We start from the raw sequence: 17,866 nt of genomic DNA on the forward strand, positions 1-17,866 counted from the left end.
AAACAAAAATTTATCCGCTATGAATACTACATATTATTATATGCATGCTAAGTGCACTGCATCCTTAATTGTTATGAATAGGGATATGTGACCTTATGTTGCATGTCCCGAAGCTTCAAGCTCTGTCAAATACTAAGAGGAGTTTAAGGGTATCATAAGGTGGTATCAGAGCAATACGTCTTTGGGTAAACCCAAAATGTCCCTAACAGTTGGTACCAAAATATATGATTTAAAGTTTAGTCCTTTATTAGGCTTGAATTTTTGATGTATTGGAAAATTCTGTGAATTTGATATGCATAAACATGTGTTTCAGGATGTAGACTAGAGACAACAACCAGGAGGAACATAGTCCTCCAAAAGATGGAGGACAAGGAATGACGGAAGCTATTCGTTTGCTAATGGACGTGAAGGCAACTAACAAGAACTTCTTGGTGTATTGTTACCCAAATGTTTTAGGCAACAAATGGCACATGAGGGCGTATAAATGGATGATTGATCTCAATCGAACATTCGAGATTTGTGGACGCACTGAAGATCAGAAAGTTTTGTATGTCGAACATCTTCTGCAAGGAGAGGTCGATATATGATGGGATACGTGAAGGTAGCTTCTAGCATGAGAGTTGGAAACCATAGCTACCTTAACTTGGGGAAGATTCCAGGAGAAGTTCGACAAAAGATTCTTCCTATAATCAGTGAAGCAACAAAAGGCACAAGAATTCGTGTCTCTGGTAAAAGTTAACATATATGTGGAGTAGTATACTGCTAAATTCATGGAATTTGGGAGGTTCTCGCCTCATCTAATTTTAACTGAGAGGATGCAAGCCTAGAAGTTTCAAGGAAGGCTACAGCCAAGTGGCATGTTTAAAAATTGAGAATTACCAGGAGCTGGTAAATGTGGCCATTATTTTTTAGGCAAAACATAAAAGCTTCGCCGCTCAAATCAATTACGAACGAAAGAGAACTTTCTCATATACTGCTAGTGAAAGTGTGAAGAAGAAGAGAACATTTGTTGGGCCAGTCAAGGACAAGGACATTGTAATTGGAAGGCAGATTTTGCTCTCAAACCCTCAATGTACGGAGTGCAGCAAGTTTCATGCTGGAGAATGTCGATTCGGATATAGAGTCTATTTCAAGTATGGACAGACTAGTCACATGATTCAGGAGTGTCCCAACCAGCTCAAAGCAGTGGAGCTACTTCCAATTCTGATAACAAGCCAAAGTTGAGGCCCCATATTCAAGCACGAGTGTATGTTGTCAATCCGAGAGATGTTGATGCCAACGTCCAGATACAGAAGAAGCTGGCCTCATTACCAGTATTTCTCTAAAACCTCTGTGTCCTTAAGCTAGATAGCATTAGTAGAATTATTGTTAATAGTAGTACTACTTTTGTCAATGTTAGGAAACATCAATGTATTAAGAGCCACAGCTTGTGCACTTTTCGATTCAAGTGCATCGCAATCTTTTGCACGAACTTGTAGCTTGCAAACCAAGTTGTTACCCTATAAATTAGTAGTAATGATTCCTGGTGAGAATGTAATAGCTTGTGCCCGAGTAGTTAAGGATTGTCCTGTAGAAATAAAGGATAGAGCATTGAAGGCCAATTTGATGATTTTCTATCTGATGGTTCAAGCACTATGCTAAGATATTTATGCGGGAACGTTAGCTAAGACCACCCTTCCAATGATTTCAGCTTTACATGCTAAGAGGTGTATTGAGAATGGCACAGCAACATTTCTGGCGATGGTGGTAGAGAAATCAAAGGGAATGGAGAAGTCCATGGGATGCTTGTAGTGGAAGACTTTTCCAACGTTTTCGCTGACAAATTACCCAAATTGTTTCTTGACAGAGAGATTGAATTCAGAATAGACTTTAAACCTGCGACAGCTCCGACACACAAAGCACCATATCGTATGGCTCCCATGAAGTTGAATGAGCTAAAGGTGTAGCTAGAGGAACTGCTTGAGAAATTATTTATTCATCTGAGTTCTTCACCATGGGGTGCACCTGAACTTTTCTTGAAGAATAAAGATGGTTCCATGAGGATATGCATTGACGATAGGGAGTTTAACAAGGTGATGATAAAAAACAAATATCTATTACCTTGAATTGACAACCTACTAGATCAACTGCACGGAGCATCAGTGATTTTGTATATAGATCTGTGATCAACATACCATCAGCAGAAGGCCAAAGAACAAGATGTATCAAAGACTGCCTTTAAGACGTATGACCACCACAAGCTTTTGCTGATGTCCATCAGGTTAACCAATGCTCTAGCAGCATGCATGGATATAATGAACAGAATAGTTAGACCCTGTCTGGATAGTTTTTTTATCGTATTCATTAACAACATCCTAAACTATTCAAAAAGCAAAGAGGAACATCGAAGTCACCTAAGTATGGCTCTGACCATACTCAGGGAGGTTGTATGCCAAGTTCAATGAGTGCAAGTTCTGACTCCGTGAAGTAAAGTTCTTGGATCACGTGATTTCCACTAGTGGAGTAGCAGTCGACCCTAGTAAGATTGAGGCAGTGATGAATTGGCAGAGACCAACCAACATGCATGAGATTCAAATTTTGTTGGTACTAGTTGGTTACTATAAGAGGTTCATGGAGAGATTCTTCAGATTATTCAGACCACTTACTGCCCTAACCAAGAAAAATGAGAAATTTGTTTGGAGTGATAAGTGCAAGACTAGTTTTCTTGAGCTGAAGAATAGACTAACAATTGCACTGGTACTAACACTACCAAAACCCCATAAGTCTTATGTGGTGTATAGTGATGCATCCAAAGCAGGACTCAAGTGTGTATTGATGCAAGAAGAACATGTAGTCGCTTATGCTTCACAGAAATTGAAAGACCATGAGCAAAATTATCCTACCCATGATTTAGAGCTAACTTTTGTGGTTTTTAAGGTCACAAGAGCCTAACGTACCTATTTGAGCATAAGAGCCTTAGTATGAGGTAGAGATGGTGGCTAGAGTTGATCAGTGATTATCAATACGACATAAATGACCGCCCTGGGAAGGCAAATGTGGTAACAGATGCACTAAGTCACAGGAGTTGAGGATTCATTCACTTCATCATCAATAATTGGGTCTTTTTTGAACAGTATGAGGAGACTATTAATCAAAGATCATAGTTAGGAGACCATTCTAACCTTAGTAGTTTGTCTTGTTGGATTGGGAAGAACTGAAGAACCATAAAAAATAGGACAGCAAATTGATGGAAGTCATAAGTAGGATGAGCATTTCCGGTTGAGAGACTTTAATATGGAGATTATCATACGATTAGTGAGTGGTATTGAAGAAATTTTGAGAGGGAATCCTAAGCCCCAATGGATATTATATTGTGAAGAGTTTCTCACCTTTGAGAATCGCTTTGTATTAGCTAACCATTTTATGGAGTCAATTAAACGCTATTGGATAACATCGTAGAAATTTTGGAAAGTACAAGATTTAGATGAGTTAAAAGTTGAAAATTAAATAAAATATTATTAAAATATTCTTTTTTAATATTATTATTATTTCGAGATTTGATAAAATTAAATTGTTTATTATATTTTGTATTGGAAGTTGGGAAAATTGTAATGATTAGATGAGATGAGTTGGGTTGAGTTGAACTCAGCCTGGTAACCAAACGCTGCCTAAGACCTCATAACATGTACTAAGTATTTATCTTTTGAGGTTCAAGTGGGCCGATGTTACTTCTGTTTATGAATGTTTTAACCTAGTTTGTTGCTCGAATTATGTGATTATTGGTTTAAGTAAATACAATAAAGTTGACTAGAAAAAAAAATACAATGAAGTCATAATTATGTTTTGGAACATAGTATTTCTAGGACGTTAGTGCTCAAAAAAACATATGCTGTGTTTATTACATAATGTTATATGCATGCTAGATTCGTTGTATTCTTAACTATTATGAATGGGAGTATGCGACTTTATATTGCATATCATGGCATTTCAAGCTCCGTCAAATTTCAAATGGAACTTACGGGTGTCACAAAAATGATGATACATGAATTAATAAGATACATTCATGAATTTAAAAATTTTAAAAGTTAATACATGAATGGCTAGAATTCCGAGATGTGGAATCTAAGACCCAGTTTGAATATAAAAGTCCCACCAACTTATCTCAAATCATTTTATTTAATTATTACAAATTTTCATACAAAATATAATAAACAATTCAATTTTTTCAAATTCTAAAATATTAATAATATTAAAAATAATATTTTAACAATATTTTATTGAGCTTTCAACTTTATCTCAACTCATCTCCTCTCAACTCACTATCCAAACTTCTCATAAATTATCATTCATCAAGTTTTTTTTATGAAAAATAGACTTCATTTATTCATGAAAGTGAAGTTACAATTTTGATATGATACATACAGGAAAATTCCCAGATTACAAGGCAACTACTCAAATTTATGTATATATTTATAACACTTATTTTGATATATTGTTAGTTATTTTATATAAAAATGCAAAATAGATAAACCATTCCGATTGCTCAAAAGCTTATTAGCTAAAATAGAAAAAAAAAATAGATTTTTGTCAGCTAAAAGTACTAATAAAAGTTCACATAAACTATACACTAAGAGTTAGTTTGGGCATTGAAATGCTCTGAGAATACTACATAATTATTCATTATTTCATTATTACTTTTTATTTTTTTTTTACTATTTTGTAATGCTATTTACTACTATTCAATATTTAATCATTACTTTGTCACTATTTATTTTTATAAGTAAAAATTTTATTCAACAAATGGAATAGACAAAACCCATGTAAACAGGGAGTATACGAAAGAAACACCTAAAAATTTCAACTACTAAAACAACGAGGATAAAAACTCATGAACTGCCCCACCATTCAGAACAATAGCTGAAAACCAACTAAACAGGGAAAACATAAAAAATTTCCAAAGTACTTCTACAGTTCTTTCCCTATTATTAAAACACATCTCATTCCTTTCTAACAAAATGCTCCATATAATACACAAAAGAATCATCTTCCATGCAACTACCACTTGAGAGCAAGAATGAAGTCTAGGTCAACAAGCAAGTATTCTTTCACTAAATTTGGCATAACCTAGGATAGTCCAGATCTTCTCAACACTCCATCCCATAATCCTTTAGCCACAACCCAGTGTAACAAATTCCCTAGCTTCCTTACTCATGAAACACCATTCCATAACCATTAAATCACATTTTCTCAAATTATCAATTGTCTTAATATTCCCAAATACCGTTGTCCAAACAAAAAAGCTACCTTAGACGGAACACGAGCCTTCCAAATGTTCTTCTAGGGAAAATAAATATTATGTTGATCAAACAATGTCTTATAATATGATCTAACAAAAACTTTTTAGACGATGTGTTCCTCCAGACAATTTGATCCCTTTCTTGTCTTCTAATATCTACTTAATCCTACAACTTAAAAAAATCAGTAACCTCCTCAATTTCCCAATCCTAAACAAATCTAACAAAGTTGACATTCCAATGCAGCTCTTCATTAGAAAAACTCATCAACTTTGAAATTGAAGCCTGTCGATTAACAACCAATCTAAAGACAGTCGGAAATGCTCTAAACAAAGCAGTCTCACCACACCAAACATCAAACCAAAAACAAATTCTTGAGCCATCAGCAACAAAATAAACTTGTTTCACAAAATTATCCCATCCTTTTCTGATTAATTCCCATAAACTTACTTCATAAGTCCCCCTATTCTCCTTTGTACACCAACCCCTCAATTACTTTCATACTTTCGAGCAATCACACCCCTTCCACAACACACCCTTTTACTTATTGAATCTCCACAGCCATTTCCTAATCAAAACTTTATTAAAACTACACAAATTATGAACTCCCAATCCTCCAACATCAAGTGGATAGAAAACTTTTTTCTAATTAATTAAAGGAATTTTATTATTCTCACCTAAACCTCCCCACAAAAAGGCTCTAAACAATTTTTTAATACGATTAGCCATACCAACAGGTAAAAGAAACAAATAAAGAAAATAAGTTAGAATATTAAAGAATACTCTTTCTTTTTATGGGAATTAGACTTCATTTCATTTAATGAAATCGAAGTTACAAATGTAACTAATAAATACAAAAGTTACAGCTGTAACTAATAAATACAAGGAAAAACCTATATTACAAGTCAGACTACTCATCTGTTTGGGGCTTCTTCGCACAAATTTCTTTATGGCGAACATTGTCTTAACTTCTATAAGCTCTCTAATGACAAAACCTTTTAAGATATTAGACTCTGTAAAGACAGAGATTTCAATCCCAATTTTTCTAAGAATATAACACTCTGTAAAAACAGATATAACTATCCTCCAACTTCCAAAGAAGGAGAGGGAATCCAACCCCATCCTCCAAAGGAAGACAGAGAAATCCACCCACCATCCTCCAAACACAACAGAACAGAAATACGTACAAAATACCAAAAAAATAAAAATACAACAAAACAAAAATTTGAAATAACACTGAAAAAAAAATACTGAGCAAGGAGGCTATGGTGGCACGTGAAGGACACACGCCATGCTAGGAGTGTGCTGGACCATTCATCCTGAAGCTGCCGAAGTCGCTGGCCTAAAAAATGCCGCGCATGGCAGTAGTAGAGCCCTCTATGTGGTGTCACATGAGGGCCACGCGCACACTTTGACCTGCGCATGTGGATCATGTGCTGCTCTTTTGGGCAAAACCTTCAGCAATCTGAAAGATCGGCAGCTTAAGAACCCAGCAGTAGGGCACGTGATGGATGCTAGCCACCGGAAAATATCAAACACTGTTTCTCCATGCTTTGACCCAAATAACAAAAACAAAAATCAAAACAACAATTAAAGAATTAAACACCTGGAGAAACTGCATTTGGGAGGAGGGAGGAGCCGAAGCTCTCAGCCCCCTCTAGGGTGGTTTTTGGCTTGGATTTCTCTCTAGATATATTTAAGACCGGCTCTCATTTTAATTCATTTTTAGATAAAGTACTTTTTATAAGGATGATTCTTCCTCTTTTTTCACTACTTGAGTATCTAAGTTGAGTAGCACTATAGCTACTAGTGGTAGAGAACTACCGCTAGTTGTTTGATGTATTTTTTTTTTTAACATATATTTTTTTAACAGTTTTAAATTTATTTTTTTTAAAAGTTATAATATTATTAAAAAATATTTACTTAATCATTAAGTAAAAATAATAATAATAAATAAATCAAATAAGCCAACTAGGGGTGTTCGATCTGGATTTCAAAAACCGGGCTGATAACTGGATTCAATCCAAATTTTTTGGTTTTTTGGACTTAAAACCCGGATATCCAGGTTTTGTGAAAAAAAATAGAAAAATCTTTATAACTTTAAAAAGAAATTATAGTTAAAAAAAAAATCTGATCTCATATTTAAATGGCCCAATTTTTTTAAAAAAATAATTAAAACACTTTTTAAAAGAATTTTATAAAAAAATAAATTGAAGAACAAAATTTAAAAAAAAATGCAAACTAAATAATATTATTGTTACACCAATTTACAAAACATAAATTTACAAAGAACAAAATAAATAATAATACATCACAACTAATTAAACTAATACAATATCAATACTCTTCACATCTTGAATCTTGAATTGGGGGAAAATTGATTTCTTTCACCTAGATCTGGTTATGACCATTTTGGAAAATTTTATGCTGGATTGAGTCTCCATAAGCTGCTAACAGCATCAATTACAACAGAAAAATGAAAATTACAATCAATTACTACAGAATCAATTACAAATGGTTGACTAGGTAAATTATTATTTAATGCTAAAGTATTCCTTTAAAAATAAATCTATACTCTTCCAACAACAATGAATAGAAACTAAACAAGCATAAATTTTAAAAATAAAGCATATTAAGTTGTATTAAAAAAAAAAAAAAAGCAGATTAACTTGCAAACAGAAATCTACTACTGGTTGAGGATACTCATTGGGCAGCAAAGTTTAAGAAAAGCATGCAATTACAACCATTAATGGTTAAAAAAAGAATCATGAAATGTTGTTTTGATCTAATATCAAAAGAAATAATGCACTTAGAACAGCATCTTTCAAGAGTTGCTTTATCTCTCCCCGCAACTAAAGTACTTCAGCACTCTTGGGTCCTCTCTCAAAAGAAATAGTATAATTAAAATATATATATATATATATATATATGTTATTTAAGAATGATTAGAAATCACTCAAATAATTTAGATGTTATCCAGCATGCAATTATTCCACAAATGGATTTCAATCTCTAGATATCAAGAACATTCCCAACAAACTTATTTTTACCTAAGCTTATTTCTTTGAATTCTTTCAACCTTTTATTCTTTACCAAGTTGAGATCTCCAGGTTGTGGCCTTCTATTACCACCATCAATTTCATACTCTATTATATAGCAACTTCTATTGACAGAATCTTGAGAGTCATTATTACAAAAATATCGATTCCAATAAATTATTACAAAAATAAAGAGAACCTTATCACAGAAACCTATCTCTAACCTCACCAATAGTTTGATAAATAGAGATACAATTACAGAGGCATAAATACATGATTATGCAAGATGTAATGGTTATTTGAAAGCTTAATGCAATAATGTAGGACCAAATTCTCAAGTTTAAGCTTTTAACAATTCAGTTCAAGGAACCATGCCAAATAAAACTCAAATCAAAACTACAAAAGACAATCCATTCCACAATTTTCAAACTCAATCCATGCATTTCACTAGCATAGAGATCAAGCTCCTTCAAAGAACTCATAAAAATATTTTTTATATCAAATCAAAATAGATTATAGTTACATTCTAGCCAAAAAAATTTCAAATCTATGAAAAACAGTCTAAAAGGGAAACATGGCCACCGATATTTCTATCAACTAGTTAAAAGAGATCCATGAAGAACAGATCCACATGGTAGTATAGGTTTTCCACTTATAGAATTTGAATGAGCACATTGGGTAAAATCTGACCCACATGTTATTAAAAAGTTGAGAGAAATGGGTGACACTTGCATATACATACAGAAAAAACAAACAAAATCCAGATCTAGCAAAAAAAAACCCAGATCTGTGAAAAACAATCTAAAAGAAAAACATGGCCACTGAGATTTCTATCAACTAGTTAAAAACCCAAACCTATTTTAGCGCAAAACGGTGTAATAATGTATTATGGACTCGAAAATACGAAATCAAAGTGGATAAAAAATCTTCAAAAAAGTCCCACAAAACATAATATGCAAAATCTCACTAATCATCAGGCGAATGCAAGATTCAACCATCAAAAGATAAAAATACTCAAAAGAGCAAAACACACACCAACCAAACCACAAAACTCGATTCAAAACTACGCCAAATCTATGATACGAAATTTCAAAAATCTCATAAAATGTTCAAATCTAAAATGACAACCAAGATTCACAAATCGAATGGATATGAACTCAAACAAAACCATAAACCCAGATCTAATCTTTTTTTTTATAGGTTAAACCCAGATCTAATCTATCTATATCTATATCTAAAAAGTAAGAGATGCTAGGATTTTCACGGGAAGAGAGAGAGAGAGAGAAAGAAAGAGAGAAGTATCGACGGCCTAGTCATCGGTGATGATGACTCCAACTGCAAGTAAAAGTTAGGGTTTCAGGGGAAGAGAGAGAGAGAGATAAGCTAAAGCAACTCATACAATGTAACGGGACTCAATTTATAAATATCTGATTATATAACCGGATCTGTAATCGGTCTTAAATTTGTAACATATTATTTTACCTGTATGCATTAATTCGGATTCCGGGTTCCGGACCGGATCCAAAAAAAATGGGGCCGAATGCAAACCCATAAAAGCCAACAGTAGCCCCAGCGGTAGATACCAGCGGTCTCTGAAGCATTTTTCCCATCTGAGTTACCTTGCTCAAACGCAACCTAACAAAGTCACCGAAAAACCACTCTCTCAAGCTCTTCCTTCCTCGTTCTCTCCCTCACTCTCGGTGTCTTCCTTCCAAAGCCGTCACTGCTGCACCTCCCTTCCTTATTATTTCAAATTACATCAGTGGATTCCAAGGTAAAACCTCTAGCTCTATTATTTGATGAAATCTTTCTCTTTAGGTTCTTAAATTTCGAGTTTGTTTCCTTTTATTCATTGTTGCTTCATTTGAATGACGGAAATTGTTGAAATTTGATTTTTGCGTTTGCGTATTGGACTTGAGAAGGAGGAGTTTCACTTCTTAACCTTAGAGGTTGGGGGTGGGACAGAAGTTCAACAACGAAACAAGTGAAAAGGATTTTTTGGTTTGGTGGGAGGGTAAGGTTCCCTCTTGTTGATGGGGAATCTAAGAAGTCGTTAAAGGAGTTCTAAAGAATTTGTGAAGTGGGGCAAGAAGAACTGAAGGTTCAAAAGATCTAATCGTTGCAGCTGGAAGCCAGTTTACGGGTTGATAATCAACACTCCGCTTCCATCCTTCTATATTTCCTAACTTTATCAACCTCATCCTTGGGGAACTCGAGGATGTTGTTTAGGTGAAGAAAAAATGTTTGATAGAAACTTACCCTCATCTTGGGAGCAAGGTTTTCTGAAGAGGGGACTGGGGCATGTCTATGGAAACCTTCAGTCGTAGGCAGCCCAAAAATAACAAGGGTGGGCGATGCAATTATGTAAGAAATTAGGGTTTTTGAAGTGGAGAAGGTTTGTCATGGTCAAAGTTTCAGATTGAGAAGCAGTTAGGCGGATGAAGGCAAGATCAGGGCAAGGAGACTGGGACCTGGGTTCAAACGGGAATAGAGGCCCCATTTGGTTACACAGATAAGATGAGATGAGATTTTTTTTAAAGTTGAATAAAATATTGTTATAATATAATTTTTTAATGTTAGTTTTGTTTTTGGATTTGAAAAAGTTGAATTGTTAATTATATTTTGTGTAGGAATTTGTGAAAGTTGTAATGATGAGATGAGATGTTTTGGGTAATCAAACGGGGCCTAAAGCTCTGTAAAAAATGAAGAGGAGTTGATATAAAAAGAAGCAAGTGGACGGTGAAGATGCAAGATACATTAGGCCAAAAACATGTGTGGTACATGACATTAAATGGAGATCAGCTAAAGTCAACGACACTTGAATTTCAACTAGCTGGTTTCTTTCAACTCTTGAACTGGCTTTTTTCGAATTTGCATTCTCAAGCTGTTAAGAGTAATGCTAGAGGCATTCATAATTAGCCATGTAATTGCTTTTGGAATTTGTTTGAATCAGTTTAGTTTCCTTTGAAGCTTTGAAGGCCAAGGCTACCTCCACCCAGTCCAAATATCTACGACTCTTTGAATTTCTTGACTATCAATTCATTGAGAAATAAACTCCAGTGTTTTTTTCTTTCATTTAATGTTCAATTAATTACAATATTACAGGATTCAGTCTTCCTGCACTGAGTTACCACCTTCCTTTTCCTTTTTCCCCAATTTTAGGGTCAACTTCATTCAATTTTATAGTCATCTTATTGGTGACAATAGTAATTAATGGATGTTGCATTTGGCAAAAATGAACTATAGTGCATTCATTGGTTTCTCTCAAGGAGGAATGTTTCTCTCTGATTTGACGTAGGAAATCTATTGCATAGGAGACACATGAGCTTTTGATTTATCTCCTCTTAATTGTTGAACATTACCAAAAAAAAAGAGTCAATCAGATATCTGGTGTTGCTGTGTGAAACACAGGATTGTTGGTATAGTTAATTGCTGATTAACAACTCAGACCCAAGTCTTTAATCATGCAAGTCTCTCTTCATCCCCTAGATTTATTAGTTAGTGCTTCAGCTATTGAGCTAACTCTGATCGTTTGGGTCAGTCATTCCATATGTACTGCTTTGTTAGTGCTTTGTCTTGTTTCCAGATTTGTTCTTGGCTTTTGTCTTCTTTACCATTAAGCAATAATGTCTCTTCAATTCTATTCTTTTAATTTTATATGTTATTAGGCCGAAATTTCTTATTTTATTTTGACAATGAGCTCAATAGTATCTCCTTCCTTCATAAGATTGTGTTGGATGGAGAGTTTGCACGTCCGAGACCCACTTGATGTGTACGTAATTACCTAAGGTGCATGTCATAGAGTCCTTGTGCCTTGGAATAGGCCTATCTTTTGCTTTTAGGCTATAGGTACTTCAGTTCTAAATTTCTAATAGTTGGTAAATTCCCTTGTGTCAATGTACACACATATAAATTTCCTTTGTTTCTCCTTTTTTTTCTGGGAAACTTCAGCAAATTATCTTCTTTTTCATTAACTGTCAGAAAATTAAACCACACGTTATATATTCTACCATTTTTGAGTTAATTCCTCAGTTCTCCTCTGTTTCTTTTCATATCTCTAGACATTTGTTGTATATCTATGTCTTTTTTTAATCCTCTTTTTGATGTGCGGAGACTATTTTGGAACAGTCAAGTATTCACTGCTTTATTCTTTACTCTTCAGAGATTGTTTCAAATAACCCCTAGGGGTGAGCTCAAGTGGTAAAGGCCTTGGGCTTGGGAGTATGCTTCCCCTAGGTCTAAGTCAAGTCCCCTTGAGTGTAAACAATCTCTAGAGGCCATCGGACTGGGGATTTTCCTCTTAAATTACCCAAGATGCACTTATAGGAAACTATTTGCTGAGGACTTGTGCACCCCCTAGATTAGTCAGGACACTATTCTTGGACACCAGTTGCCAATCCAAGATAAAAAAAAAATACAGGTTGTTTCAAATCTATATGTAAAAGTATTTCTGTCGTTGTGTGCATGATACTTTCACTTCTAAAGTGTATTAGTTCTCATGGCTTTGCTGCAATTCCTTCATGGTCTCGTATAAATTCAATTCTACTTTGTTTTTTGGTCATAGTAATAATTATGTTCAAGACCTCTCCTCTGTCCACTATGTCTTTACATCTATGGTACCCAACCTTTGCTCAAGTTGCCTTGAAAGTATTCTGCTTTCATGCAAATTCCATTTTGAAGGTGCTAAAAGATCTATCTTGCAACATTGCATCCGCACAGTTTGTATGCAAGCCTCCCAACCGTTGTTGTGATCCTTGTTCCTTTTGCAGGAGATGTCCTTGTTGAAGCATCTTTGGGGTGATTTGGAGATTCAACTTAAAGAATCAATGTTTTATCATTCTGCATCTTTATCAGGTCTGAAGTGAATCTTGGGAAGTTTCTTCAGCCTAGTCTGTCACTGAGATAACTAAAATACTAGCGGTCTCACTACATTGCATCCGAAACAAATTAATTAGTATTATTTTCCAAAAATGACAGAAATCTTCAGTTACACAGCTTGCAGACAGTTATCTCAGATGTTCCTTGCAATAATCTTCTTTCACAGTTCTGAATACGTTTTAGCTGCTGCGATCCATGGGAGAGCAAGTGTTACTCTTAAGTCTCTTCTGATTAGCAAAAACTATATTTTAGCAATGTTCATTTCATTTGTGGAGTACTTAATTGAAATCATATTCTTTCCTGGGCTGAAAGAACACTGGTGGGTAAGTAACTTGGGACTGGCAGTGGTTATAATCGGGGAAATCGTGAGGAAAACAGCTATCATTACAGCCGGTCAGGCCTTCACACATCTTATCAAGATTTATCATGAGGAGCGCCACGAACTGATTACTCATGGAATCTATGGGCTCGTCCGACATCCTGGATACTGCGGTTTCTTCATCTGGTCAGTTGGTACTCAGATAATGCTCTGTAATCCCATATCAACAATCGCATTTGCTATCGTTGTTTGGCGCTTCTTTGCGCAAAGGATTCCATATGAAGAGTATTTTTTGAGGCAATTTTTTGGGTCACAGTATGTAGAATATGCCCAACGAGTTCGCTCCGGGGTGCCCTTTGTGAACTGATAATCTATAGATTCTGTGGATTGCATTTAGCTTGCCGCCTCATCATTGTTAACAAGTTTTTAATTTAGTCTTCACGAAGCAACAAGAAACTACTTTGAAGCTGAACTGATCAATGGCTTGCAGGAATGGCCAAGTTATCCACTCCCATTATTGTCGCTTTATATTTGCTGGTATTCTCAATCTTGGTTCTTGTTATGGTTCATATTGGGAGAGAAAATCTGATTAGAAATTCACCAAACGGCAATAGAGTTTATGTTAGTGGAAGAAGTTCTATTCAATCCACAGCGTTGTTGTATTAGGTTGGAACGAGGGTTATCTTCGTACCTCATTGCTATTTATTTACATCCTTCATAGATTCTTTTTAATTAATTGACATTAATCAATTACCTACAACTTGTATATATTATGCGTATCATGATATAAGTTGATGATATTATCTCTCTTTAATCGACGGAATCATATCATTTTACTTCCCAACCTATCCAAAAAAAAAAATCATTTTACTTAACATATAAAGTGGTCTCTCTTTTTTTATACAAATAATGATGTATAATGCTATTAAGGTTCCGTTTGGAACTTGGATTGAGATTCTCAGTTTAATTTTAAGTTGAATCTAACATCTAAATACTCAACTTTCAAATTATTAAATTCATTTCAACTCAAAACCTATTTACATGTGTGATCCACAGCCTTTTTTTAACTTACTTCTTTATATACGATACTTAAAACTTCTTTTAACTTTTTATAAATATTTCTAAACTCATCTTAACATTTAAATACATTTAAAATCATTTTAAGTGAGTTTTATAAAATTCACTCTACTATCTTAGTTTACTATTATTATTAAAGAACTCAGTTCATCTCAACTGAGCTCACTCAACATCTTAACGGTTCTAATACTACTAATTAAATTTAGGAATGCAATGCAAGAAGTTCCTGACTCCGGACAAAGGATTTGCAAAGATGATCCGCCGGGATATTGCTGTTGAAAAAAAGGGACAGAAATTACAACTAAGAGAGTTTATAAGTATGGATCCTACAGGCTACAGCTTTTAATTGAGACTTTGGGCTTTACAAAAATTGATGGGTTCTTAATTATCAGGCAGTCTTTAAGGAAGGGTGAAGATTCTTACTGCAAATCGGTACATGGAATTGCAGCATTGCTAAGTCATCTCTATGCATGGAGAATAATCTTGGTGAAAATGAGAATGCTGCTACATGTATTGATTGTCCTTGTTGATCGTTAATGGATGAAGCATGCTTTCACACCTAAAAAACTTTGTAAGTAGCTACTTGGATTTTGGTTTTATTTTATATATTTTCTGAAAAATCACACTTTTTCTCTCGAAACTATCATTTCTTAAGCAAAACAAGAAACGTCATGTAAATATTTACTTTACAGTTGAAACTAATGAAAAATAGATGATAATAACATAATCTAACGGTCGGATTTTGAATGAATAAGATTGCAAAAGTTGAGATATTTCAAGGGTAAGATGATACTTAGTTTTCACTTTTTGATCAAACAAACAATAATATATAGAACTTAGGTCATGCAAAGTATCTCGATGAAGATTTAAGAGAATGATGAAGATTGGGCCCGACAGAATTATCTTCGACAGCAAGTATGGCCTAAAGCTGTTTGTTGAGCCATTGGGCCATCCATTTAGGTTGGTGCAGAGGAAATTTAGTTTAGTTTTCATGCAACCTGCAAATAGAAGACATGCCAACAAAATATCAAGTCCTATTGATTTTTATTTTTTTTTATTTTATTTTTTTTATTTTTCTTGGTGCATGGAGGTTCACATCTGCATTGTCACATCTATGAAACCCACTAATTATCCCTAAATAAAGTCTGACCACAACATCCAAGCTATTGAATTAGAAAATTTCAAACATATACAGCCATTCAGAAAAGCCAACAGATCCACTGTGCTTCACATGATTGAACCAATCATTTTGGTACAAAAATAGGACAGACAGATCATTCATGTTGTGGCATATGGAGCTACCATGTGGGTTTTTCTTTTTATTTTTTTTAATTAAGTTGATTTTCTGAGGCCCCTCTGTGTTTGACTATTTACGTGCAGGTGAGGGAGGAGGTTGGCAAGGAACCAAAAATAGGCATATTTTGGTGTAATATTACCATTACAAGCTGTTGCTGCATCTAATCTTCCTTTTTCTTTGATGCTTCACTAGACTGCATCCGATGATAGGGAGGTTTTTTTTTATCTGAAAATTCTATTTGCATGTTGCATGTTGAGACTATTAGATATAATAATCTTAACAATCTTTTCTTTTCTTTTCTTTTTTTAAGTTAATATTATATCATACTAATATTAATTATTATTTCTATTTATTATCTTCTCGTTTTCTCATGACATGGCGTTCAACGACTGAAAAACTATTTATTCAGTTTTATCTGTCTACTAATTATTTGATTTCATATTAAAAAAAATATTGAAAGAATAATAATTAAAAGGAGGATGAGTAGCCATTAGTTCTCATCTAGATTTTCTTTTTAGCGTGAACTAAAGGCCTAATGTAAATGAGGTGTTGTTTAGATAGTGAGATGAGATGAGATGGTTTTAGATAAAAGTTGAAAGTTGAATAAAATATTGTTAGAATATTATTTTTTAATATTATTATTGTTTTAAAATTTTAAAAATTTAAATTATTTATTATATTTTATATAAAAAATCAAAAAAATTATAATAATAAAATAAAATAAAATAAGATGGTTTCTGAATCTAGACGTCCTTAACTCTGCCATAAATTAGAAAGATGTTGAAGTTGCAATCCTTGTCAACATTTATACTTCTGACTGTTGAGTGTCTAATTGGGAGTCCTCAGAAAATAAAGTTGTGATGGGAGGCAGGCCAGATCTACATCAAATTATATGTGCTGGTGCATGGAATATGCATGCTTCCATATTAACTTGTATGTGTATTCATCTGCTGCAACATAAATTATTAAATTGAACGGTCAGGATCCAGTACTGATGGCCACCTTGGAAGGTAATAATATTTCATGATTACTAGACTTATAAATTCTAAGGGGCAGAGTGGCAAATCATTGCAAAAAAAGTATTATCTACTTTTTGTCTACAATTTTCTCCAAATCAGTTTTGCTATATACAATTATTTTTATATATTTTTTATACGCTCTATTAATATAATTGACTAAAATAATTATCTTATATTAAAAAAAGTGACGTAACCAATTATATTAATAGAATGTGTAAAGAATATATAAAAATGACTGTATATAAAATTTATGTTCTTTTAATCATAAAATTGGGACATAAATTTCAAGAGTTCCTAATCCATTTTAGATGGGATTAATAAAATAAAATAAAAATAATAATAAAGATATTTTGTTGGTAGGACAAGTTCGCTGAGGTTACCAATCTTGAATGCACACCTAATTGCCAAAAATTTGTTCATTTAATTATTTGAGTTTCATATTCCATACAACAATTTTTATTTTTATTTTTTATTTTTGGATAAATTACTTTTTTACAAAGAACTTATATGAGATTTATACCTAATATTTCTTTTATGTATATATTTTCAAGAAAATATAATATGTTTTTAGGTAGTAAATGATTATTCCTTAAAAAAATTGTTACTTCTAAGGGTTGAACTATTCAACCTTCACAACTTAAGAGTTAATTTGTCAACTTCTTTATGATAGTCCAAAAATGATAAATATTGTCAAATTTATGAAATAAAACCATAAAATTAAACTTTCAAAGAATACTATAAAAATAAAATGATGGTCCAAAAATGCTACTTCTAGTTAAGAAGAGGTAAGATATTATTGATCCAAGATTCCAAATGATTGGGACCTTTAACTTCAAAAACGCCCTTTGATCAAACTTTGGGCTGTATAAAATGGAAGAGGAGCTAGTTTGACGGTACATATAAAATGAAAAATTCTATAAGTCACGCTCATATTTCACTTTCATTTCATTATGATAAGGTGACTT

General features: G+C 33.6%; 1 protein-coding gene across 4 annotated transcripts; it reads left to right on the forward strand.

Annotated features, from left to right (window-relative positions):
- The first annotated feature begins 9,881 nt into the window (after positions 1–9,881).
- LOC122313698 (protein-S-isoprenylcysteine O-methyltransferase B) lies at positions 9,882–14,276 on the forward strand. Of its 4 annotated transcripts, none has more exons than XM_043128877.1 (4): positions 9,882–10,085; positions 10,234–11,147; positions 13,081–13,165; positions 13,289–14,276. In XM_043128877.1, the coding sequence occupies exons 3-4, from the start codon at positions 13,084–13,086 to the stop codon at positions 13,873–13,875; spliced, it is 669 nt and encodes a 222-aa protein (XP_042984811.1). In that variant the 5' UTR covers positions 9,882–10,085; positions 10,234–11,147; positions 13,081–13,083; the 3' UTR covers positions 13,876–14,276. The 4 variants fall into 4 exon arrangements, with proteins under 4 accessions (XP_042984811.1, XP_042984814.1, XP_042984813.1 ...); XM_043128880.1 differs by having other exon boundaries at positions 10,942–11,147; XM_043128879.1 differs by lacking the exon at positions 10,234–11,147.
- The last annotated feature ends 3,590 nt before the right edge of the window (positions 14,277–17,866 follow it).

The sequence above is a fragment of the Carya illinoinensis genome, chromosome 6 (genome assembly GCF_018687715.1).
Source record: "Carya illinoinensis cultivar Pawnee chromosome 6, C.illinoinensisPawnee_v1, whole genome shotgun sequence".
Classification (NCBI taxonomy): Eukaryota; Viridiplantae; Streptophyta; class Magnoliopsida; order Fagales; family Juglandaceae; genus Carya; species Carya illinoinensis.